The sequence below is a fragment of the Pundamilia nyererei genome, unplaced genomic scaffold (genome assembly GCF_000239375.1).
Source record: "Pundamilia nyererei isolate P.nyererei 1_Seehausen unplaced genomic scaffold, PunNye1.0 scaffold00010, whole genome shotgun sequence".
NCBI lineage: Eukaryota > Metazoa > Chordata > Actinopteri > Cichliformes > Cichlidae > Pundamilia > Pundamilia nyererei.
Genome location: NW_005187411.1, coordinates 3670564 through 3693481, shown reverse-complemented (window position 1 = coordinate 3693481; position 22918 = coordinate 3670564). Strand labels below are relative to the sequence as shown.

Genomic DNA, 22918 nt, shown 5'->3' with positions numbered 1-22918 from the left:
ATCATAAATCTGTTTTGTGGGTTAGTCTTTATGATATTCCATCAGTTGTGGTTTCTGGAGTTTCGCCAACTCAACAAGTAAGCAGCAGAAAAGGGCTGTTTTCCCAGATCTGCATTGTCCTCAGATGAACCTGGAGCCACTGCCAAGAATCCAGCAAAGTTTATAGGAGGTAAAAGTAAGTAGGTTAGAATACATCTCTGGTTTTCAGCAGCAAGAACAAAAGAGTAATTCCTCAAAGCAAATTTAGGCACAGTAGGTGAGCCTTTTTTCCACCAGCACACTTCTGTTTTCGCGCTGTGAGAAAGTAAAGAAGGTTTAGATAATAGAGTGTTAATACAGTTTCAGCGTGGGGAGGAAGCAAAGGGGGAAGGAGTAGGAAGGTTGGCGGAGGGAGAAAACGGCTGCGAAGTGAAAGAGCTGGAGGATTAAACGACGGCAGATATGTTAAAATGTCTCCCAAAAAAGAGAACGGCAGATTGAGGAATGGTGAGTCAGCTGCTGAATTCATTACAGTCATGTTTCTGCTTCCCAGTCTAAATGAGACGCCCAATAAAGAAGCAGCCTGTCATCACACGCATCTCTTGTAGCAGTGAAACATACCAGGCACATTATAAGCAAACATCCCATTTATTCTCTTTAAGTCAAACATCAGGTCTGTGCAATATGAAGTCTGATCAGATGCCACTGTCCACGCATATTTGAACACTTTTAAACACATCTAACAGGATTTAATTTGTAGGTACAACACGCTATCGATAATGTTACGATTACATTAACAATGCCGATGTTTGCTGTTATTAATTTTTTTGAAATGTCTGCCTTTGTTCAGGTCGTTGAATTGGTTGTTTTTGCTCAGCCTATAATCAAACAAATTAAGATGCCAAAAATTAAGCAGGTTATACTTGAGCTTAAGAAACATTCAGTTTTAGGTGTTAGATCAAGTGGTGTTTAATATTTAAGGGGAAAGCATGATGCAGAAAATATGTAGATACAGTAACACATACTAGTATTTCATGAGTTTAAAATTTCCAAAGAAACAAAGTCAGATAGAAAAAGGAAAAAGGCCAAAATAAGACAGCATACCAAATGAAATAAAATTAGTCTAATACTACAGCCTGACAATAAATCCTGTATTCATAAAGGTTAAAATGTTTGATGTTAAAATATATTAAGATGGTATTTATTGTATCTTCAACATTAAAACAGCCTGTCGAATATCGTGTGGTTCCCACACATGTCTCAGAAACAACTCGGACCCATTTACGCATCAGAATGAATCCTCTGCAGGGACTCTTGCGGCATTTGGCACTGAGACATTGGCAGTGAAGCTTTTGAATTCGCAGACTGTCGAAAGGCTTTTCTGGGGTTTAGGCTCTTCTAGTGCATCCTGCAGGTGCTCAATTGATAATAATAATAATAAAATTTTGTGACCTGATGTGGGGTCAGGTCATGCTTCTTGCTTTTTTGTTGATTACCTCAAACCACTCTTGGGAAGTTTTAGTATTGCGGTGGGACATGTTGCTCTGCTGCTGGTGGTCCCTGCTGTCAGGGGCTGCCATTGCCTTGGGGGTGTGCATTTGATTCGCAACAATATTTAGGTGGGTGGTACCAGTAAATAACATCCACACGGATCCCAGGATCCAAAAATTCCCAGCTGAGTATAGCATTTACGAGATGCAACGTGATGATCAATGTTATTTACTTCTGCTGTCGGTGGTTTTAATTTTGTGGCTGATTGGTGTAAATAGCATCATGAAACCTCACCATCAACACCTGCCTGAAACAGTTTGAACAAAGCTAAACATTGTAATTGTCATGATAAAGTGATGACTGACTGTGGAGTCAAAACACAGATACACAATCTTAGCAAAATGGTTTGAGGATTTCTGAAAAACTCATACGTGTCTCTGTCGGATTACATAATAACTGATATATGATCTTGAGAAAAATCCTTTTGTTAAGCTGATGAACCGCACACACACACAAAAATTGGACAGCGATATCAACTTACAGTTTCTCTTCCCTCCATCTGCTGTCTGACTCATCAGAATGACTGTGACCCACAGACAAATGACATCTTTACTTGTGTGGTTTACAGACGTCTTGCAGTCGTATATGACATGGATTTACCGTAACAGGAGATTAGGGCTTAACCGATATACCATGTGATCTCTAGACCAGGAATGCTTTTGTTAAATAAGCACACCAGACCGGTAAATGGCATTTTAGTCTATAATGGCTAATATGTATGACCAGATGTTAAATCCCTGTGGAGCACAAAAAGATTTTAAACAGAACACCCTTCGAAAAGCACGGTCAGTTACTGAGTCATTAACATTGATCCCACAGATTAATGGACATGGATCTGATGAGGATATATGTGCTTCCTATGTCTAATCATCTCATGTGTAATAATATCTGCTCTGCATCAGAGGGGTGAGAATCTCTGGCTTAAAATGATGTCATTCAGTTGCTTTTATTAAGGTGTAAGTTGGGTTAAAATCATTTTTCTTTGTCTGTCATTCTATAAAAAATCCCATGTGATTAGCAGCATACATACAAGAAGAAATGAAAGTTACTGCTTTCCTTCCGGAGTTGCTTAATTTGTACATTTGTTTTAGCGTTGATGCAACAAATGAAGCATTACTTCCCGTGAGAAGATATTTTTAATTTTATTCCCAGTTGTCACATAACACATGCAAAATATTGCTACACCTTCACCTGGGATGCTTCAAATTACGGAGGAAATAAAACAGGCACATGTCTTCTTCTTCTCGTGGTGATTCTGTTCCTACTCATACCTTGTGAAATTTTAAATAAGAATTTGAAAACACATTAAACACATACATGGTACAAAACATATAGCAACTACTGTAAAGAAAATTCAGTTTTTTATTGCCAGAATGTGAAAGAAGTTTGTACAAACTTATGAACTGATTATATTATTTGACAATGTTATGCTGCAGTGTTTCCTGATAATCAAACTAGACAGGCTCTAAAGGAAAATATGACACTTCTAAAACAATCTAACCAACTTGTATTTTCATAACCGTTAACTGTTTGCTTGTGTTTTTGACAGAAGCTACACATCTACTGTCTGTTAACTGTCCGATGTGTCAGCTCTGCTTTAGCTTAATCCACAGGCTGTTTGGGTTTTTAAAAAAATCCATAACATGCAACATTACTCCGAGAACCTGCCTTTAGTCGTAGTATCATCCTTCCCTCTGGAAACGAGTTGGTGTCTTTTTTTTATATACGTGTCGCACGTGTGGCTGTTTATTTCGATGGGTGAAATGTCACTGGTGTTTTATTGTCCTTCCCCAGCGAGAATGCCACTTCATCAAAAGTCTTTTAAAAGTTTACGATACCTCCTTTAACTTGTGTTCTTTATAATTTGTCTCTCAATTTCTAAGGCTTCTTCTAAAGGTTTATTTTTGTGAAAGTCTCTAACAGCTGTGGTGAGAAGGTTTGGAAGGGTTTTGGATGTATTGTTGAAGAAATCACCCAAAGTCTTGTTCCAGTGTTTGCTTTAATGGGGTGTTTATTGATATTCCGGTATACAGCTTAGAGACATAGACAGTGGGTCTGTGCAACATGTTGTAAGGTTGATGAGATCGCGATATCTGGCAGACAGATGACAGCAACAACAGGGTGATGAAATCAAGGAGTCAAAACACTCGAGGGTAGGAAACTGTCTCCACTGCAGTGTTAAAAACGGGGATAGGTTGCAGGTTAGTAGATGATGTAGAGAAGTAGTCACATTACATTTTTCTGTGGTGAAATTCAGTAATCACATTACAGTTACTGAAATTATTTATTTAATTTCCATTAGTCTTTCAACTACTTGCATGATGTGTGGATAACAAAAAGAGGGGCCCTTTCCCTGCATCGTTTTGCTACTGGCAGTGTACTTAATTCCTGTGGCGGGAGAGCATCTGCAGCATTTCACTAGTAAAAATATGAACATGACTTTCAGTTATATTAAAGAAAAGGACAAAAACATGATGGCAACGTGCAAATTACACAAAGGCCAGAGACAAGTCTGCATTGCTGCTAACATGACATCAACTTTTTCCAAGCATCTGCAAAGACAATGTGCTAACACTAAGCTAGCAGCAAAGAACCTGAAGCTGAGTGCATACTGAGTTCATTCAAGCAGCCAAAGTTTGATTTTCAGCAGGTAACAAACACAGCGATCAGCAGGTGAGTTTGTAGCTTTGTAGCCTCAGTTTCTACCTGCAGCTGTTTTTTAAATTTGTTTTGTGCATGTGTGGCAGACTTCAGCTGTTTAGTGCAATGATTTGATAATCAGACAAGACGAGGTGTGAATTCCAACACCATAACTATTCATAATTTGAACCTTTATTGTCATATGAATTGAGTCTGTATAGACAAAAAAAATAGCTAACTGGCGCCTAGCTAAACTCTAGGCGGGACAGAAACCCTAAACCAAAGTCTGATGAGCACCTCTTCAGTAAAACAACATCTGACATTGTTCTTCTTGGGAACAGGCATTGCAAAATCAGTACACTGATTAGAATAAAACCTCTGAAACAAAATAAGGCTGTAAATGTATCTTGCCTGTTCACAATGATGAATGACCAGTGTAGACCTACGGCATTTTATCTTTCAGTCTGTGCATAGATTCAGTAGATAACTCCAGCATGGTCTCCCTATCTTAACATGCTATTGTTGGAAGCACATGAAGAAACTAAACACAGCCTAGCCCTAAAACGACATCAGCTGGTTGTGGAGGCCACAATCTAAGCTGTGTAAAGATTCAATAGAGTACAAATGAAGCTTAAACCATCCTTTCCTCTGTGTGGTTTTCCCCTCTTGATGGTTGCCTACCAGCTTTGCTCAACCATGTGGTCTGACAATACAACAGGATAAATGGAATATCAATGAAATTTAGAGGTGATTGGTATAAAGCATACATGGTGAGAGGGTGTTGCAGGCAAAGCAGTGAATCAGTGAGTTTAATTTTCTGTATCGATGGCATTTAATTTTTTGAGTTCAGTCAGCCATGCCCATCCGATTATCTCAGGCTCAAAAAAAGTGTATTTTCTTTTTCAGAAATGATGTCAGTGTATGTTATCTATTCAACTAAATGACTTTTTTTCCCCCTAAATTGTTGTTATCTGATTATGAGTATTAAAAATTGTGATGTAGTTTAGATAGTCTGAAGTCTACTTTGAACTAGGCCATTATTGGCTGTCTGCGTTTAACAGACAGTGTGCACATGGCCTGCCTAATCTTGTTTTGTGGTACAGTCCGCCCGACAATGCCGCACAGTCTTTTTACATGTGGCAGATATTTTTGTTTTTTGTATCAGACAACTGGCACAAAAACAGTGGAGACCTCAGTCCTTACACGAGGAAAGGAAAACATCATAACAAAAACCAACAAGAAGAAATCAAAACAAACCAAAGGTGTTCCACATTTTTGGAGATGTCTGAGTGAGGTGAGGAGCACTGGCACCCTTTTACTCAACAAACAGATGTGTCCACTTGTGTTGTGATGGAGGACAAAAGAAAAGGATTTGGGACGCATGAAAAACAATTTTGGCTGAGAGTGATTTGAAATGTAAGACCTCACAATTCAAAGCAGGAATGTGTTACTAGTTTGACTTTGTTTTTCTTCTGAGTTTAAGTTAAGAATTATGAGAAATAAAAGCTTTTTTTTCTTTTTAAAAAAAGTGTTTGTTTGGGTTTTTTTTATTTTTTAAAAATTGTCTTTTTTGTTTTCCAGAGTCAGCCTTTTAAGCTCAGATTTTTTATGATAGACTGCTCCGCCCCCCCATGTCACATTAATGATTTTGCATATCCTTATATTTCTCCCACAGTTGTACCTAACTTCATGCAGCCAGACTTGCTTTTAACATCTCTTTTGACATTCTGATGATTAAAAACAAAAACAAATTATATATGAGAGTACTGCCCATAACGCAGCGCTTTGGTGCACCCTATCCAGCACCGTTGGCTTTTGGCTGTGACTACAAGCTGCGGAATTGACAGAAGGTAATCCCCGCCATGTGAGGCCTCGACCCCGGTTTGGAGGCGGGGTGTGATTCATTCAAATCTGCCAGTGCTATAAAAAGAGGGGAAGTTGCAAGTAACCCAACTTCAACCCACAAGATCGTGGCATAACGCTAGACAAATCGGGTTGTTATAAGAGGTGATAATGAATACTCTTAAAACTATTAAAAATGCAATAGTTTGTTTAGTCCTGTTGCCTCGTTTTTTGGTGGCAGCTGTCATGTTTTGGCTGCTTGACTTTTTATGCATAAGAAAAAGAGTGTTCTTCAGGATGAAGGAGCAGGAGGGCGATGCCATTGATCCTCCTCTGTGCATATCGGACTCCAATCGGCTCTTCAGCCTTGAGTCCCTTAAGGCAGTCTGGCACGGACACAAACTGGACTTCCTGAAAGCAGCGCATCTTGGACAGGTAGCGCCCAACACCGAAGTTGTCCAGCTGGAGGATCAGCGGCGCAGCCGTATCCTCGACTACGCACAGGACAAGAGACCGCTTATCCTCAATTTTGGCAGCTGCACCTGACCACCGTTCATGGCACGTCTGAAGGCTTTCCAGGAGGTTGTGAGGGAGAATGCAGACATAGCAGACTCTTTAGTTGTATACATCGAGGAAGCACACCCCTCCGACGGCTGGATGAGCACCGACGCGCCATATCAGATCCCCAAACACCGGTGTCTGGAGGACAGGCTGAACGCTGCGCAGCTGATGCATCTGGAAGTGCCCGGCAGCCTGGTCGTGGTTGACAGCATGGAAAACTCCTCCAACGCTGCATACGGAGCTTATTTTGACAGACTTTATATCCTGCAGGAGGGAAAGATAGTTTACCAGGGTGGTAGAGGACCTGAGGGGTATCGGATCTCAGAGCTCAGAGACTGGCTGAATCGATATAGAGACGGGCTGGACAGATCCAATAACCAAGTTATACACGTGTAGATTAATTTTCACACTTTTAGAGCTGCTACTTAAAAATAAAACAACATATGCTGCATTTTTTCCAGTATTGTAACTACCCTTAGATAGATTTTCATTAATGGTGTATTTATTTTTTCATAAGGGACTGAATTAAAGAAAGGTGCTGTATAGGGTGTCCTCCTTCCTTTAATACTGGACATCTATACATCCTCTTAGGACCCACCTACAAAAGGTTAGTTTGTTTGGACTTTGGTGCCGAACACATGCACTTTGTATATGTCTGTATACGTTCTTTTTTCTCCTCGTGGAAATGCGCCTCTATGATTTTTTTCCCCCACTCGGGACTTAGAGATGTGCGCATCACTTTGCTCACCAGTATTGTTATGAAGTTCGGTTTTTAAATGGGATAAATCCAGAGAACCGATATTGATGTTTTCCATACTAGTGAGCAGAGTGAAGATGGTTCTCTCTGCCTTGCGTGGCGCAAAAAGACTTTGTAAATGTTCCGTTTTATGGATGGCATTTTATTGTATCCAATAAATTCTTTGGTTTACTCCTTCTTTTGGGCTTTTTTTGTTTATTTATTTGTTGTAAGCACAATACTTAAAGTGGACAAGTTAAATTATTGGTGCCTGCATGCAAGCCAGGGTTATGGCATGCGCGCGCGCGTGTGTGTGTGGCTTTATATTTTGTTTTTACAATGAAGCATGCTGTGTACAGATTTAACTGCCATTCGGTCTCGTAGAAGTGAAAGACGATTGCTCATCTGAAAGATGTTTTAGATTAAATCTTTCTCAAGAGCATAACGGTAATTTTGTTTAAATTGAATCAATTTCAATATTTTTTCTCTAAAATCAGCCATTTGCTGCGAGCAAGTTTTCTCTTTGCAAAAATAGTGAAATATTGCATCTGTAATTAGTGGTCAACCACTTAAACTATACAGTTGGTTATGGTGGGATGGCTCTAGGAAAAAAAGAGAGAGAGAGAAAAAATCCATTGTTCTCCACACCCCCACCTTCCTAAACCTTTGACCTCTTACAATTAAATGAGGATCATCACAGTTTATTCTATTATGCTAAGTGATACTTCCACCTGCAAGGGTCTAAATACACTAATGTTTTCAGGGTTAGCAAACCAATCCCACATCAGAACACAGTCCTTCAAAACGTCAGACGTCTGCAGCTAATACTGAATATCAATGCCGTGGCATCACCCGGTCTAAAAACATGCATAATGATTTGTAATGATCTAATGTGATTTAATTCAGCCATGCAGCGTAAAAAGTATAAAGCCGAAGAAAGAGCTCTTCTGATGCTTCAGACACAGGTCACAACGCAATGAAGACACAACAGTGGGCAATGGCTTGGACACAGATGACTCAGGAAACCGTATAATAACTGTGACACAGCCCTTACATGGAGCAACATCTTGTCAGATGATTTGGTTCCCTGTGTCGTTATTATTCATAGTCAGCTTTGGGATACAGAGTCCTTACCTCCAGCAAGGAGGCAAAGTCACAACCAGGGCACAAATCACTGTAGACACAACACAACAAGCTTTTAGAAATGTAAATGTATTGACGACACAAGGATGCTCTTTGTTGTCAAAGTGTTTTTTTTTTTTTTCCTTTGTCAGAAAACGGTTCTTATGAATCACTGCTTTGAAATGAATCAGAGTTTGCTCTAAATATCACTTGGTCTGTGAGATAAGTGGGTGGAGTTGATGGAAATGAAAGGAGGCTTTTGTTATGGTTCAGGAAAACTACATCGCTCTGATTTCTCTTTTATCCAACACACGGCAGTAAAACAGACAATGCCCTTGCAGTTTAAAGTATCTGGCCACCAGACCTTTTTCAGTGTCTGTGGTCCCAGGATTAGACACTCAGCAGCCAATTGACACGCTCACCCCACATTAGTCTCCCATAATAAAGAAATGTACTAAAAAAATGTTGTTGAGCATCACAAGAGCATAAATATTGCACAGATAAAATGGAACCCACCTTGGTTGACCTGACAATAGTTTATAGCAGACATCTTTTTGTTTTAGGAACTCACAAGCCCAAAACATTTGGCGCCAGAGTAACAGAGAGGAGAATTAAGTCCAGCACTGTTAAAGAACATGTTGCTGGTCTGACTACAGAGGCTTACCAGTGACCCGACTTTACGGCTCATCTGGAACACATTTAACACACAAACACACAGTATTTATGCGGAGCTGACAGCTGACAGAGGGGTACCTGCCTGAGTGAAATATAACTTTCAGTGTATCCAGTGTGCACCCCTCAAAAGAAACCCCAACTGGAATGCTTTAGATTTGGATTCTTTCCATGTGTGATTTTCCATATGCTGAGTCTCATCTCTCTGCGGAGAGGCAGACAGGAACAAAGGGTTAAGGGTCTCAGGCTAAGTGGTGAGATTTAACTTTTGCTGCTCTGTTTTGTTTTATGACTTGAAGGGAGCAGACTGGGTCTGCTGAGGTGGTTTTTTTCTGCTTCCCTGGTCAGCTTTGAAGGTGAGGGCCCCTCTCTCCCCAGGGTCATAACTCCACAAATGAATGTCTGGTGGTGGGGAGCGAGGGGGGCCTCAGCACACACAAAAAGGTTTCAGGGAAACTAGCGTGTTACTACTTAACCAGCTTTTAAACCATCTAGTTTATAATGGTCAAAAAGAAATTCAAATTCTGAAGTGAAACACACAAATAGAGGCACTATATGGAAATAAGAAGTGTTGCATTATTAACATGAACTCGTTTCATGTTTTATTTTTGCAGTACAGATGCTAAAAGATATTTCAATTTTCTGTTTAAGGATAGGTTTAGTATGTGTGTGTTTGTGTGAGTGTGTGTGTCAGATGAGGGATATGCAGGAACACAGCAGGAGTCCCTGAAACATTTTCCAATGAAGCTCAGTCAGCAGTGAAAAATGGCTGGGTGTAACTTGGAAAAAACACTGATTGTCACCCCAATCGTGAACTGAAATGGCCTGGCAACAAAGTGGAAAATGAGCTGTTATGTGGGACAGGCAGCACTCATCCCCGAGTCTTGTGATGGCTTGCATTATTGTGCAGAACAAGAGCAGCGGAATGGAAGCTGCAAAACATAACCTACATATTTTTACAATCTTACCAAGTATGCAGTTTCCATACATTACAAATATATATTATATATAGGAAATATTAAAATACTAATCAAGCAAAACATTTAAAAAATAATGGTTTTGTATAGATTTAAATGATATAGTGGCAGCTGTCTTGTTTCCAGATGTATAAAAACTGTGTATAACTTATAATTAACTGATGAAAGCAAAATGCAGTGTTCTCAGTGCATTGAAATGCTGCACTCGGTGTCCAGCTTGTGGCTATAGCCTTTCCTCTTTCTTTAGATGGATGACACCCTGTGGCCATACTTGGTGACTGCATAGCTTTTTTTTAGAGCTGCATCAGACTGAAGCACAGTGAGTGGAACACAGCTGAACTCTTATTTTGATGTTGGAGAGCCTTAATGGAAAACAGAAAGCCTCCGACTATATTGTTAAAGAAATGCCAGTCCTACTTGAAGAACTGACGATGTGTTTATCATTCTGATATTGAAATGAACAACGCTTTAATTGAATGTTTAGTGCTGGATTCTTTAGATGTTATAATAAAGTTCTATGTGATGAGCTTTTAATGTTCAAAGGAAATTTGCCATGTCTCTGGCCCACGATGGCAGTTAGAGGAAACTGTTTTAAATATTTAGATGTTAAAGCCTGTGCACAATTATTCTCCACTTATACAAGTGTTTTCACTTACGCACCTCTTTGGGCCTTTTCTGGGGACAATTTAGGAATGTAGAAGTGCTCCATAAAAATCTGCACACTCCCTGCTCTTGGTTTCGTTGCACCTGTCAAATTCACAATTTCTCCTCACCTATAAAATCATGAGTAGTTGGGCCTCGTCATATCTTAATGACATTTTGGTTTTGTACCAGTATGGACCCAGCGGATGTCTGCGAGGATTTTTTTGAGTTCAGCGCACGTGTGACCATCCTCCAGGGACAATGGAACATCTATTCTGTATGCAGACAGGAGAGTGAGGCGGAGTCAGTTAAAGTTCGGCTTCACCAGATCCTGTCTGCTTACCCTGTCTACACGGCAGAATTGTCGGAGGATGTGCAGGATTTCGTTCGCACTGTGTTTTCACTACAACAACATCAGGACTGCGAACAGGAATCGCTGCCGCTGCCTTGCGTGCCTGAGACAGTTCGTGTCGGCTCGCTGAGACTCGCTGCAGCGTCCCCACCTCACAGCTCACCAGTTTCCACGCCCTCGACACAGTCTCGCCATGCTCTTGTCACAGTTCAGCGCGAGGAAGCGCTGGACACCATTGATTTAGATCACGACGAGCGTCAGTCGATATACTGCGCTCTATTGGAGGAAGAGCTTAATGCTCATTGTTAGCATGTTATACTTCGTTATGCTGCAGTAAGCTTAGATTTCTGTGGCTTCCCATCATGCTAAGCCTTTCTTCTTTCACTCTTCATATGTTTATACATCACTATTGTTCAATCTCCCCCCACCCCCAGTCAGTAGCTGCAGATGGCCGCTCCTCCCTCAGCCTGGTTCTGCTGGAGGGTTCTTCCTGTTAAAAATCAGTTTTTCCTTCCCACTGTCACAAAGTGCTTGCTCTAGGGAGTAGTCTGATTCTTGAGTATTCTAATATTATAGGGTCTTTATTTTATAATATAAATCTCCTTGATGAGTCTTGTTGTAAATGTATGTTATGTGAATAAAACTGGATTGAATTGCAGACATTAGATTAGGAAAACTTCATCCGGTTATACGCTGTTTATAGTTTTATACACTGTTTATAGTTTACAGTCTGAAATGTACACACGGTGGATCAAACAGCAAGTTTGAGAGGTTGTAACTTGGAACAAGCTTCTAGTCACTACAATCACTTCAGCCTGGCACTTTCCTGCTATCTGTTCTGCTTCTATTCTTTAAAATGGTAATAAATGCAAATTGAGAGTTACACTATTATATCAAAATTAAGTCAAAATGAACTCGACATGAAACAAGAGAGGCAGGATCTACTACTCTACTACTAACTTATTATTCTCATTAACACACAGTTTGAAGAAACTGTCATTTCACCTTAAACTAACCGGGCACATAAACACAATTTGACTGAAACAATTTGAAACTGTCTTTTTCCTGTTTACTGTCCTTTGCTACAGTCTCCAACATACACTGCACTTGCTATCTTTTCCAGCCATGGTTGATAGTATAAAAAATAGCAAACACATGATCAAATCCAAAGATCTAACAGAGAAACAATGTATCATAAAAAAGAACTTATAAAAACATCTTTATTACAATTTGTAGAACATTTTAGGCTTTTACGAGGGGTTGACCTGCCAGATTTGACATGGCTGTCTAGAATGGTGCCGTAGAGGAGTAATGTATAACTGTACCAGAAGATGGAGACACAGACTGTTATCTGAAACCTTTACAGCCAGTGGAGGCGTGTGGACAGAGCCTTTATTATCACTCTGCTGAGAACCATCAAGACGGCCTTGGGGAAAAATTTATGAAGGAGATCAGAGCAGGAGAGCAGATGTTTGTATGATTTTAGAACAGGTGGTGGTGGTATCAGTTGGACTTTGCACTGTTAAACAGCTGACGCACTGTATGAGCCTTGGGGAGGATCTGATCTTGTCTCCAACTGTCTGTTGTGTGAAGAAAACAGCAGCTAAAAGCAATAAAATCAAGACCAATGACCAACTAAGGTGGAAATCAAGTCAAATACAAGACTAAAGTCACCTTTGTGTACAAGCATGTGACACTGCAAGCATTTTAGTTAGGCGGACACATTGTGGCATATTTTATTAAAAGCGATAGACAAGCAAACGTTTTCAAAGTACAACAGTGAATTATCTCAGAATAATACAAGTCCTAAATGACTGTAATTGCAACCTCCTGCTAGATAAACCACTTGTACATCATTATGTTTTACTTCTGCATGTCAGAAAATGAAATGTAGATAACCAGCCAATTAGAGAGTTATGATAAACAATAAGGAGGCTGAAGGGGACTTACTGAGAAAGCGACAGAATCTTTAACTTTGAAATCCCAGCAATCCTCATATCAGCAGTGATGCTTTACACACAGTACTATTCACATCAGTCTGCATATTTCCTGTGTAACAGACGTGTATTTTCAATATTTTGACATATATTAGGTTTTCATGGGAATCACGTTTCCTCCATTTAGAGTGGATGGCCATCTCATGCGTGAAGCAAATTAATAACACTGAAACAGGTGTTGCAGTACCAATTTCAGAGCTCATTGATGCATAATAACACTGACAGTAAGACGCACTAGTGGAAAATCTTATAAAAGCTCATGGAACACGAGTTTTAGAACGACCAGGGATTAATCATTGATATAAATAGGTGAAAACGGGTTAGCAAAACAAATAATGTCATTATATCAGACTCGACATCTATACTTACCTTTCAAATTAATGTCTGATATGATGCAGTGGGTAGCAGCTGTGTGGTATATGAAAAAGTAAATTACCTTTTTAGACATCTGAAATACATTTATTACATTAAAAACAACATTTTCTGTAGAGTTCATCCCTGCAGGATTTGCACAGCTGTTTGGGTGGCATGTAACACGATCTATAGCCACGTGTTATTTGCACTGAAAACACTCACAATATGTATTTTTGCATTTATAAAGAATCTGGAAATTCACAACATGCTGTATGAAGGAGGTTTGGGCTACAATAAATGATGACGTCTTATTGGCTTATCTTTGAAATGAGAGATTGCAGCTCTGATGGTGCTCATGAAAGTACAAACTAAAAGTCAGCAGCTCAGTCACTTTGTACCGACTATTATGAATTCAAATATATTTTTCATTTTCTTAATTAACCCCACTTCCTAATTAGATCAACTCATGAGAAAGAAGTAAATAGAAAGAGGCCACGCAATGACATATTTTTAACAACATGCTATGTGAGAGAACATGTTTCACATAATTATACATTTTAATGGTAATTTTGGATAAAAATACATTTACAAACCAGCGTCATGTATATCCATTTGGTCCAGCAGACTTTACATTCAAACATGTACCGGGATAGCCCACCAGCTCTCGGTTATACACACTTTAAACACAACTGCACGACAGTCATAGCTTTTTAATCGCTGCTATTTTTACACATTCACATTCGACTTCTTCCAGGGGGAGTGTGGGTGAGGACGAGATGATATTATCAGATGGAGGTGTAGTGCCTCCCAAAGCTGGTGAGTCTAATCTTCTCTGGCAGGATGATGTTTACCGAGTGTTCCGCCTCTTCCTGGCTTGTGCTGCCAGCTTCTCTCAGCAGGTGCTCCCTTTGCTGCCGGACAAGCTGGCTGTACTTGGCATTCGCCAGCCAGGTCTCACAGCGGCCAAAAAACACAATGCCTGTAGTGCCCAAGATGACCAGGCAGGTGAGCAGTGCTAGCAAGCTGAAGCAGACAAGCTGACCATGCGTAACGAGGACACCGGACGAGTGAACCGTCTCCTTCAGGGTGATCTTGAGCAGATCTCTCTCAGGTGGTCTCAGCAATTTGTGGAAGGCATGAGCGGGGAGGGAGTAGTGCTGTGGAGTCAGAGCAAACACTCTGTCCACAGGCTTGGCAGCAACCGGCTTGGATCTGTTTCTTGGTCTGTGCAGCAGGGAGCATGTGGGACCTGTAAACCATTTCTGGCAAATGCACCGGAAGGTTCCATCAGGTTGACCGACACAGGTGCCCTCGTTGGCACAGGGCCGCCCGGCGCAGGGAGAGAGGCTGGTGGTGTCATTACAAGTGAAACCAGTGAAGCCGTGTGGACAGACACATGTGAAAGTCAGGCCATGGTTTGTACAGTTGCCACCGTTGAGGCAAGGGTTAGGCTGGCAGCTGTCAATGCCGATCTCACAGAAGTCTCCGGAAAATCCAGGGGGACATAAGCAGGAAGAAAAGGCTGCTGAGCCCTCGGCATCCATACATGTGCCTCCGTTCTGGCAAGGAGAGCTAGAGGACAGGACATAAGAGACATAAAGGAAAACAGAGTGTCCTGTGATTTACATAAATTTAGAGTAGTACAGTGCATGCTTTAGCCTGTGGTTATAAAACAGCAATAAGCAGGGGGAAATTGGTTTAATCATACGTGTCGATTTCAAGATGTTAATGGCAAATTTACAGGAATAATAAAGGAATCAATATTCCTCAACAGGGGAGAAAATTCCTCTAATCTTAAAGCTACAAAAAAATCTCACTGAATTACCAGAAATATGAGTTTTCACAAAGCTGGAATAAACATTTATTGTACACACATGGTTGTCCTTTCATTTAAGGATTTGATGCATTTGATGTTACATAAAATGTAAAAGTTCAAGGAAAGTGTAATTAACAACGAGCAAAATTAGTGTTGTTGTTAAACGCAACAGCTCCTTCCGACAAACATGAAATTCAAAGTAAGGAAAATGCTGTTGCCTGCTGTGTGCGCTTTATGTGTTAACTACATTTCTAAATAACAATACAGATCCTTATCAAACATTTTATTGCTTCCGTCCTGCTCTGTCGTGCACAATTGCACAACAATTGCCTGACCTCAGTTTGTGCAGGATGAAAATGATAGAGTTGATCACAGCATTTCCAGATATGCACATTTCTGTGGATTTAAGACAAGTATGGCAGATAAATACCGAGGTAATAAACTAGTAGTCAAGCTAATTACTTTCTAGAGAGTAGGAAAGTTTTATAACTTGTTTTTGAAGAAGTGAGAAATGTATAATACATTAATTTTTTTGAGCAATGACTCTAACACTGTGATGAATATGAACTGCTACTAGCAATTATTTATTTATTAATCTGGGGGTTACACTCATGATTATTTTCTTGTTCTTCAGGAAAATAAAAGGGCAAAGATGAGGCTGTATTGATAAATACCCAATACACCTTTTGAAACTGCTTATTTTGACCAAGTTCCTGTCTTTTTACAAAAACACACAGTTTATTAAACAATTTAGACAAAAAAAAAGCATCAGACCTTCACAAACAAAAGGCTGAAACTGAGACACAACTGCAAAATTACTGAATCAATCGAAGTCAAAACTTGTAATTGCTACTGCACGTAATGCTTATTAATACTGTGATATTGATTTCGGTCATTTCTCTCAGCACTAATGGCTTATTTTGTGCAAATTAAAAATCTGTACGAGTATCATGATGACGCCTCAGCGCTGCATCTGCTAATCGTCTCGCAGCCGTATAAGCAGCAGATCTGATCGATGTAACCATGCTTCACAAAGTGCATGATGAGAACCTGGGATAAAAAGTAATCAATATCTGTAGGAGTATTTCATGTAATTACACAAGTCTCTAACACTGTGCCTCAGTGAGTCAAAAGAATAATAGCGCCATCCTTTTTTAGAAGCCTCTGGTGCCTCGCAGAGGAGCTGATTAATGAAACCTCGTGCAGGGTTTCTAATTGAGATTAATTCCCCCAGAATACAAGTCAAGGTTCAGTTGTCTCACTGTTGGGATTAAATGATTATTTTTTTAACCAGAAACAAAGCCAAAAAAATAATCCTGGATATAGCATTATTAACCACTGAGAGAAGTCCAAGCAATGCACTTAGCTGTATGACATAAGATGTGGAGATGGATTTGCTGCTGAGGGCAGCACAGTGATGCCTCCTAACCTGCGAGGAGCTTATCCAAGGCTGGATTGGATAAGCGATTAAGAAAATGAATGGATGGGTAATTATTTTTGAAAATAAGAGGAGAGCTGACAATTCTCTATCGATGTTATGTAAGCTATTGAATTTTAGGTGTATTTCAAGTCAACAACAAGGCTGCCTGACAGAGGGAAATACATGCTGTGGTTCAGAGTGTGGAGGGCTGTGTCAGACAACTGAATCCCCAGAGAGTCTTTTATATTCATTTGACAGGCAGGAGGAAGATTCCTTCAGGGACCAATTCTGTCTGCAACCCATCTGTGTGCAGGCACGGGATGCAAGGCTGTTTTTGTTGTGATATTATCTCAAATGTCCAGGCAGGGTTTGTGTTTAAAAGCATCACCTACCATTGAACGGATGACCAGATTAATACTCAAATGTTGCTCATAAGCCAGTAAAAGTGGAACGTTTTTAGGAATGTGACTGTAACAGCTTAAGTAGTGGTAAAAGCAAATAGATGTGATTAACCTGAGAAACTTATCTCTAAGTTCAAATATAAGTTCTGTGTTAACATGGCAGGGCTCTTTGCAGCATATTTTCCAATCAGAAGTTGAATCTTATATATCGATAATATTGGATATTACATTAAAAATGACACAACTCTGATTTTGAGTCGGTTTACAACAGTTACTATTTTTTGCAGGTAATGAGGCCCCCGACAGACATGAGTAGATGCTCTAAAATTTTCCTGGCGATGCTCTCCCAGGGCTTCGGTACAGCCAGCTGTCATGAAAGCAATCGCGGATTTCATCATTATGCAAATGATTTCCAGCCTGTGCATTTTCGTGCACACCTGTTGTTATCCAACTGATTTTGGAGAACCACTGATATCTCTATGATAGAAGCCTGCTTTGTTGCTGTCATCTTTTTGACCCCCACCTCTTCCCCTCTTTGTTGACATTCAACTCCACCTAAATCTAAAAGTCAACTCGCAATCAGCTGGGAGCCACGCGTGAGCTCTGTTGTGCTTGGACTAACACTGAGACAACACACACTCACAGACAGTGAAATAAATCCATTGAAATGAAAGCTCAGACTTAAGAGATTAATGAATCAGATCAGTTGTTTTATTTTAAATTTAAGGTGCTGAAGAGCGCACAACAAAGCATCAACATGTAACTGTCCAAATATTTAGGCCTTTGGAACAATCATATCAACGAGTGATGACCCTTGTGCTACGGTAATATGATATTTCTGAACGATCTGCCAAAGGCCTTGAAATTCATCTTTGATACAGACGGATGTTAAGTGCGCATCAGTTGTGTTCTCCAGCTGCCAAAGGACGAGCGGATTACTGGTCACATTCTGAGTGATGGAGTATCCGAAATGTGACAAGCAATTATGGTGTATTTGATCTTGAAAATTTGACTTTAAAGGATGAAGCCTCTGAAGTGGGATGCAGCTTATGATGCTGCCCTGGTACACACAGTCAGCTACTATAGGGAGGAGCACAATAAACATAGCTGCAGGGCTACAAATTTACTGAAATTCTTTCTTTATACAACCGAGCTGTCTTGGATTTGACATGAAGGGGAATTGTTTGCCCAAAGCAAACAATTTGTGTTTGTTTTGGCTAAGTGAGCCTCATCATCTTACACATTGCAGTGTTTTACAATTGCTGGTTGAAAGTAAAGCATGATTCCATCATGCAAAAAAACAACAAAGATCAAATAAGTACAATGCATGGTATGAATGTGACACTGGGGTATTTGGCTGCAATTTACTTCATGGCTGACCGTGTTAGCGACCAACAGTTTAAAGTTAGTGGAGAAGGACATTTGATACAGAATATGGGCATAGCATCTAGATCTTAAACTTAAGCCAACACAATATGCATTATCTCTACTCTTCAAGAGGGCCAGTTGCTCTGATTGGAAGAAGTGCTCTGATTGCATATAAGTCAAGGACTGACTTTATTCATGGCCCTGAGTAAATACTTTTCTTATGGATTCATAGTGTTAATCAATATTTTCAAGTGTTATTTAGTCCAGCATAAACTTTAAGTTGTACATTATGTTCCCATTTAAAGTGGAACTGATGATAAATCAGTGCAAGCTTTAGTCTGTGGCTCTCTTTTGATTGGCAAGTCATTTAATGTATGAGTGTGCAGTTTGTTCCACCTCTTGCATCACATCTGGTTTAAAAAAAACAAGCTGGCAATAGCCGAAAGCTAAAGGCAAGGCTTCAAAAAGGTTATGATGATCTATTATATACAGCCAGTGTTTGCAAATAAGCCACTTTTTGTCACGGTTCCTGGGTTTTGGACCAGGGCTTTTAAGTTTGGGGATTTTTAGGTTTCTCTATTTTTCCTTTCTGTTTTCCCAGTCATGTCCCCGTGTCTCTCTGGTCCCTCAGTGTTTTGTCTCCATTGTTGTCTGGTTTCCCTGTTTGTTCTGGCAAGTTAGTCCCGGTCTCTCTGTTTCTCACTTCCTGTTTTATCTCGACAGTCCTTCATCTCACCCGCGTCATGTTTTGCATCCCCCGTCTCGTCAGTTAGATTCTATTCAGCTGTGTTCCCCCAGGTGTTTCCACTCACTGCCTCCCTCATGGTGTGTGACTCGTTGTCTGCCTGTGTAGCCTCAAGTCAGTTTATTCCTGCTTAGCTCAGTTTGTGTTTTTTGTTTCTTTTGCCCTTTTGTCAGCGTTAAAATGAAGCTGTGATTTTGAGTTACGACAATCTGCTGAGTCCTGCATCTAGAGCCACACTCTGTTCACTGCAAACCCGTTCCCATGACACTTCTGACAGATATAAAAATACTGGCGGCCGCCGGTGCTTCCCCTCAGGCTCCTATACTAGATGCACTTGTGGTACGAATTTGAAAATCCTACGTCGCCTCGTTCTAGAGTTGACATGTTCACCTACCCAGCCAGTGTTGTGATAATAATATCCCATCACCCTTTTACAGCCGAGGAGGTAAAAGGTGTGACTGTTATGTTATGTTTACGATTTGTTGCTCTATTGTATAGTATTGTACATTGTATAGTATAGTCTGAGGGCTGATATACCTACCTACACGCATACTAAATAGCAATAGAGCAATTAGGAAAAAATAACCATAAAATATTTGAGGGAACATAGGGGATAAGACTGAAAATAAGTATTCCCCTGCTTATGAACTCAAATAAAAGTTTTTTGTACCCATTTGTAAGACAAAGTCCTCTCCTCCGGTGGCAGTTTTCTCCAGAGAAGCCAGGGGGGCAGACACACAGGTATCGTCCCTCTCCGGTCTCTATGCAAGTGGCATTAATAGCACAAGGCCTGGATGAACACAAGCGAATATCTGTGGTAAAAAGAGAAAGGAAAAAAAAAATACTAATAAGTATGCTGTTTTTAGATCTTGTAGGTTCTCTCTCTCTCCCTGTGTCTCTGTGGCTGATTTTTCCTCTCGTCTTTGTTTCCACTCTCACACTACACTCCCCACCACAGCATCTTGTCACCAAGAACAAAACTGAGAACATAACCAACTGCGTTACACAGGCAAGTGGCTCATATGCTCCAACAGAATAAAAGATGCACTATGCGTGCTGATAAAGAGGTCACACTGAGCTGGAAGCCAGAAAAAAATCTCTCTTCTTCTTCCTTTGTTTCTTCCTTTGTTTCTTCCTTTGTTTCTTCCTTTGCTCCAGGGTCTCCAAGTCCTTTTGTGTGATAATGGCCACTATAGATACTATGATTATAATCAAAATCCTTAAACTAAAATAGGGCATCTAATTAAATGTTAATGTGACTTTAACAATAACATTTTCATCGGGGTATTTTCATAAATTAATAACGCATGCGTTATTCAATGGCACAAGGGAAGGTAGTTTATCATGAGGATGTTGGCAGTTTTATTAGGGGTTTCAGCTTTCTTTGTTGTTGGCAGATTTCCATAGTCAGATTATTTATGCTCCGACTATGCCCTTGGGAAAAATACAGTTAACTATATTATAGAGACCAGCCTGATCTCTCTGGACCCATGTATCTCTAGAGCTCTGTGACTCACCCTGACCTCTTGTATATCAGTATTGGGGCAGATTGAGATAGGAGTGCCTGGGGAGCCTAATGACACTTACCTTGGTCACAAAGGCTGCCCACCCAGCCCTCCTCACAGATACACTGCCATGCCTTCTCACATGTGCCGTGCAGACAGCCAGGGAAGGGTACACAGTGGTCACAGTTGTCTCCTTGCCACCCTGGTTTGCACCTGAATGAGGTTAAATAAAGGCATTAAATCTGAACTATTAATACACCACCCAATGAGCTTCGCAGTCCTGCTCTTGGTCCGATATTATCTGCATGTTTTTACAATTAAAGTGACATCAAATGCTGCGATTTACGATTGCTGTAATTGGTTAATCTTTCTAAATACCCACAGCAGCAGGGTACAGTCATTTTGGCTAAAGAGTAGATTCAGAAGGTTTTGCCAGAAACAAAAACATGAGGAAACCTTTTAAATTATCTGTCAGGATAACAATGCTTTTTACTGTTTAAACAAAGAACAGACTTGGCAGCTGACTTACACATAATGCAAGCGCCAAAAACAGAGATTCACTTGGCTGAATTGTTATTGTATTTCTCCAAAAGCCATTTGCTTCTCCTGAGGTAAAATAGAATCTACACAGAAATCTGAGGTCGTTCAGTACCTGCACTTCCCGGGCTTCTCACAAAACCCATTTTCTGTGCTGCACCCTGTGCTGCATTCCCAACCTTTGAGAAAGGAAGACATCAGCATGTTGGCATCACAAAATAAAAAACACACACGAAAGATTCACAACAATAAAATATTAAATCCCTGGTCTTCTATTTCCACGCAGGGAGAAAAGGAGTTGGGGTTGTTTCTTTTTTTCTTTTTTTATGAACTGACTCAAATCTCTTTGTGTCGCTGTCAGCTGCCTCGGCTGATCGAAATCTAAGATTACCTTTGACGATGTTTGTCACGGAGAGAATTAAGACCACAGCTGTGAGATGCATCGTAATTTCGAGGAAGACCCCTTTTGTCCTGCAAAATACAAAGCAGCTGATATAAAGAGCTCTCGCTTCGTGGAGAAGCGACATCTTCCATCTAGAAAAAGGACACTAGTTAAAAGTTGATTTTTGAAAAAAGAAAACCACGTTAAGATTCGTTCACAATTAAGAGGATCCTACACAAAAAGATCTACATAGCGCTTTTAGATTTTTAGTTTAAAAAATATATCTGTACGAGATTTTTTTTTAAATACACTGAGCTTGACTTTAAATATAAATATAAATGCATATGCATATATATATTTGGGGGTGATTTACTGTTTTCCTGTTTATTTTTGGAAACTGACGCACCTGAACCGTATGCGTCTTCTCCCAAAGGTATCCATTACGCACGACCACGCAGAAAATGAGAAAAGACATTCATTTAAACACAATCTTCATCTTTTTTTTTAATAAAAAGCAAAAACCTCTGACTTAAATGAACTGCCTTACCTATGTCGCCCAGTCGTTCTGCTCCCAAGTGACTTCGACCATATTTCACAGGTTTGCTTTTTTCTGCTTTCTTTCCTTTAATCCAAGCAACGTGCTAATGAAAGTGATACCACAGGTGTACTCGTGGTCTGGCTGCTGAAGGTGGACCTGACGGTTTTGACGGGACTGCTGCATCGTGAAGCGTCCCAGTGCTGCATGCTCCTCCCACCTTCTGAGGGAGAATGCGTGCACCAATCTGACCCCGTGGGAGAGAAGTGCAATAGTTGTACAGTAGTCACATTAGCTGGCTGGCTGACTTTAGTTTGCAAATGTCTAACTTTATGTCAAGCGATGAATGAGGTCTCTGTGATTCATTTAAAACAAAGGAAGAAAACAAGAAAGAAAACAAACGAACGTATGTCTACGGATATCTTGTTTGTTTTTCACGCAATAATAAATTATTCAAAGGTGATGGAGACACATGATTCTTGTACACATGATTCTTCATCTTTATTTTTGGAAATTGGACACACCTGAAGTATATACGTCTTCTCTCAAAGGTATCCATTACGCACGAGCCCCACAGACAGGGAGAAACAGTTAAGGCTTAGGTACATAACTAGGCCGTGTATTTGAAATATTAAAAGTAAGGGTATATCTGAAATGTCCAATTTTGGCGTTAATTATTAATTTTATTATAGTAGACTTATTTAATATTAATACTCGTGTTAACCACAGATTTATTTTGCTAAATATAATAAAGCATTTATTGCAAGAGCTTTTATACAGAACT

General features: G+C 40.1%; 2 protein-coding genes across 4 annotated transcripts; one reads left to right on the top strand and one right to left on the bottom strand.

Annotated features, from left to right (window-relative positions):
- The first annotated feature begins 6138 nt into the window (after positions 1–6138).
- On the top strand, positions 6139–7498 carry dio3a (iodothyronine deiodinase 3a). Its single transcript, XM_013908417.1, has one exon. The coding sequence runs from the start codon at positions 6184–6186 to the stop codon at positions 6967–6969; it is 786 nt and encodes a 261-aa protein (XP_013763871.1). The 5' UTR covers positions 6139–6183; the 3' UTR covers positions 6970–7498.
- Positions 7499–13930: 6432 nt separating this feature from the next.
- dlk1 (delta like non-canonical Notch ligand 1) lies at positions 13931–22342 on the bottom strand. 3 transcript variants are annotated; one of them, XM_005723865.1, is made up of 7 exons: positions 22147–22342; positions 22006–22023; positions 21609–21688; positions 21333–21396; positions 20763–20893; positions 19846–19987; positions 13931–14997 (listed from the first exon to the last, which is right to left on the bottom strand). In XM_005723865.1, the coding sequence occupies exons 3-7, from the start codon at positions 21658–21660 to the stop codon at positions 14211–14213; spliced, it is 1176 nt and encodes a 391-aa protein (XP_005723922.1). In that variant the 5' UTR covers positions 21661–21688; positions 22006–22023; positions 22147–22342; the 3' UTR covers positions 13931–14210. The 3 variants fall into 3 exon arrangements, with proteins under 3 accessions (XP_005723922.1, XP_005723921.1, XP_005723923.1); XM_005723864.1 differs by having other exon boundaries at positions 22006–22020; XM_005723866.1 differs by lacking the exon at positions 22006–22023.
- Between the last annotated feature and the right edge of the window lie 576 nt (positions 22343–22918).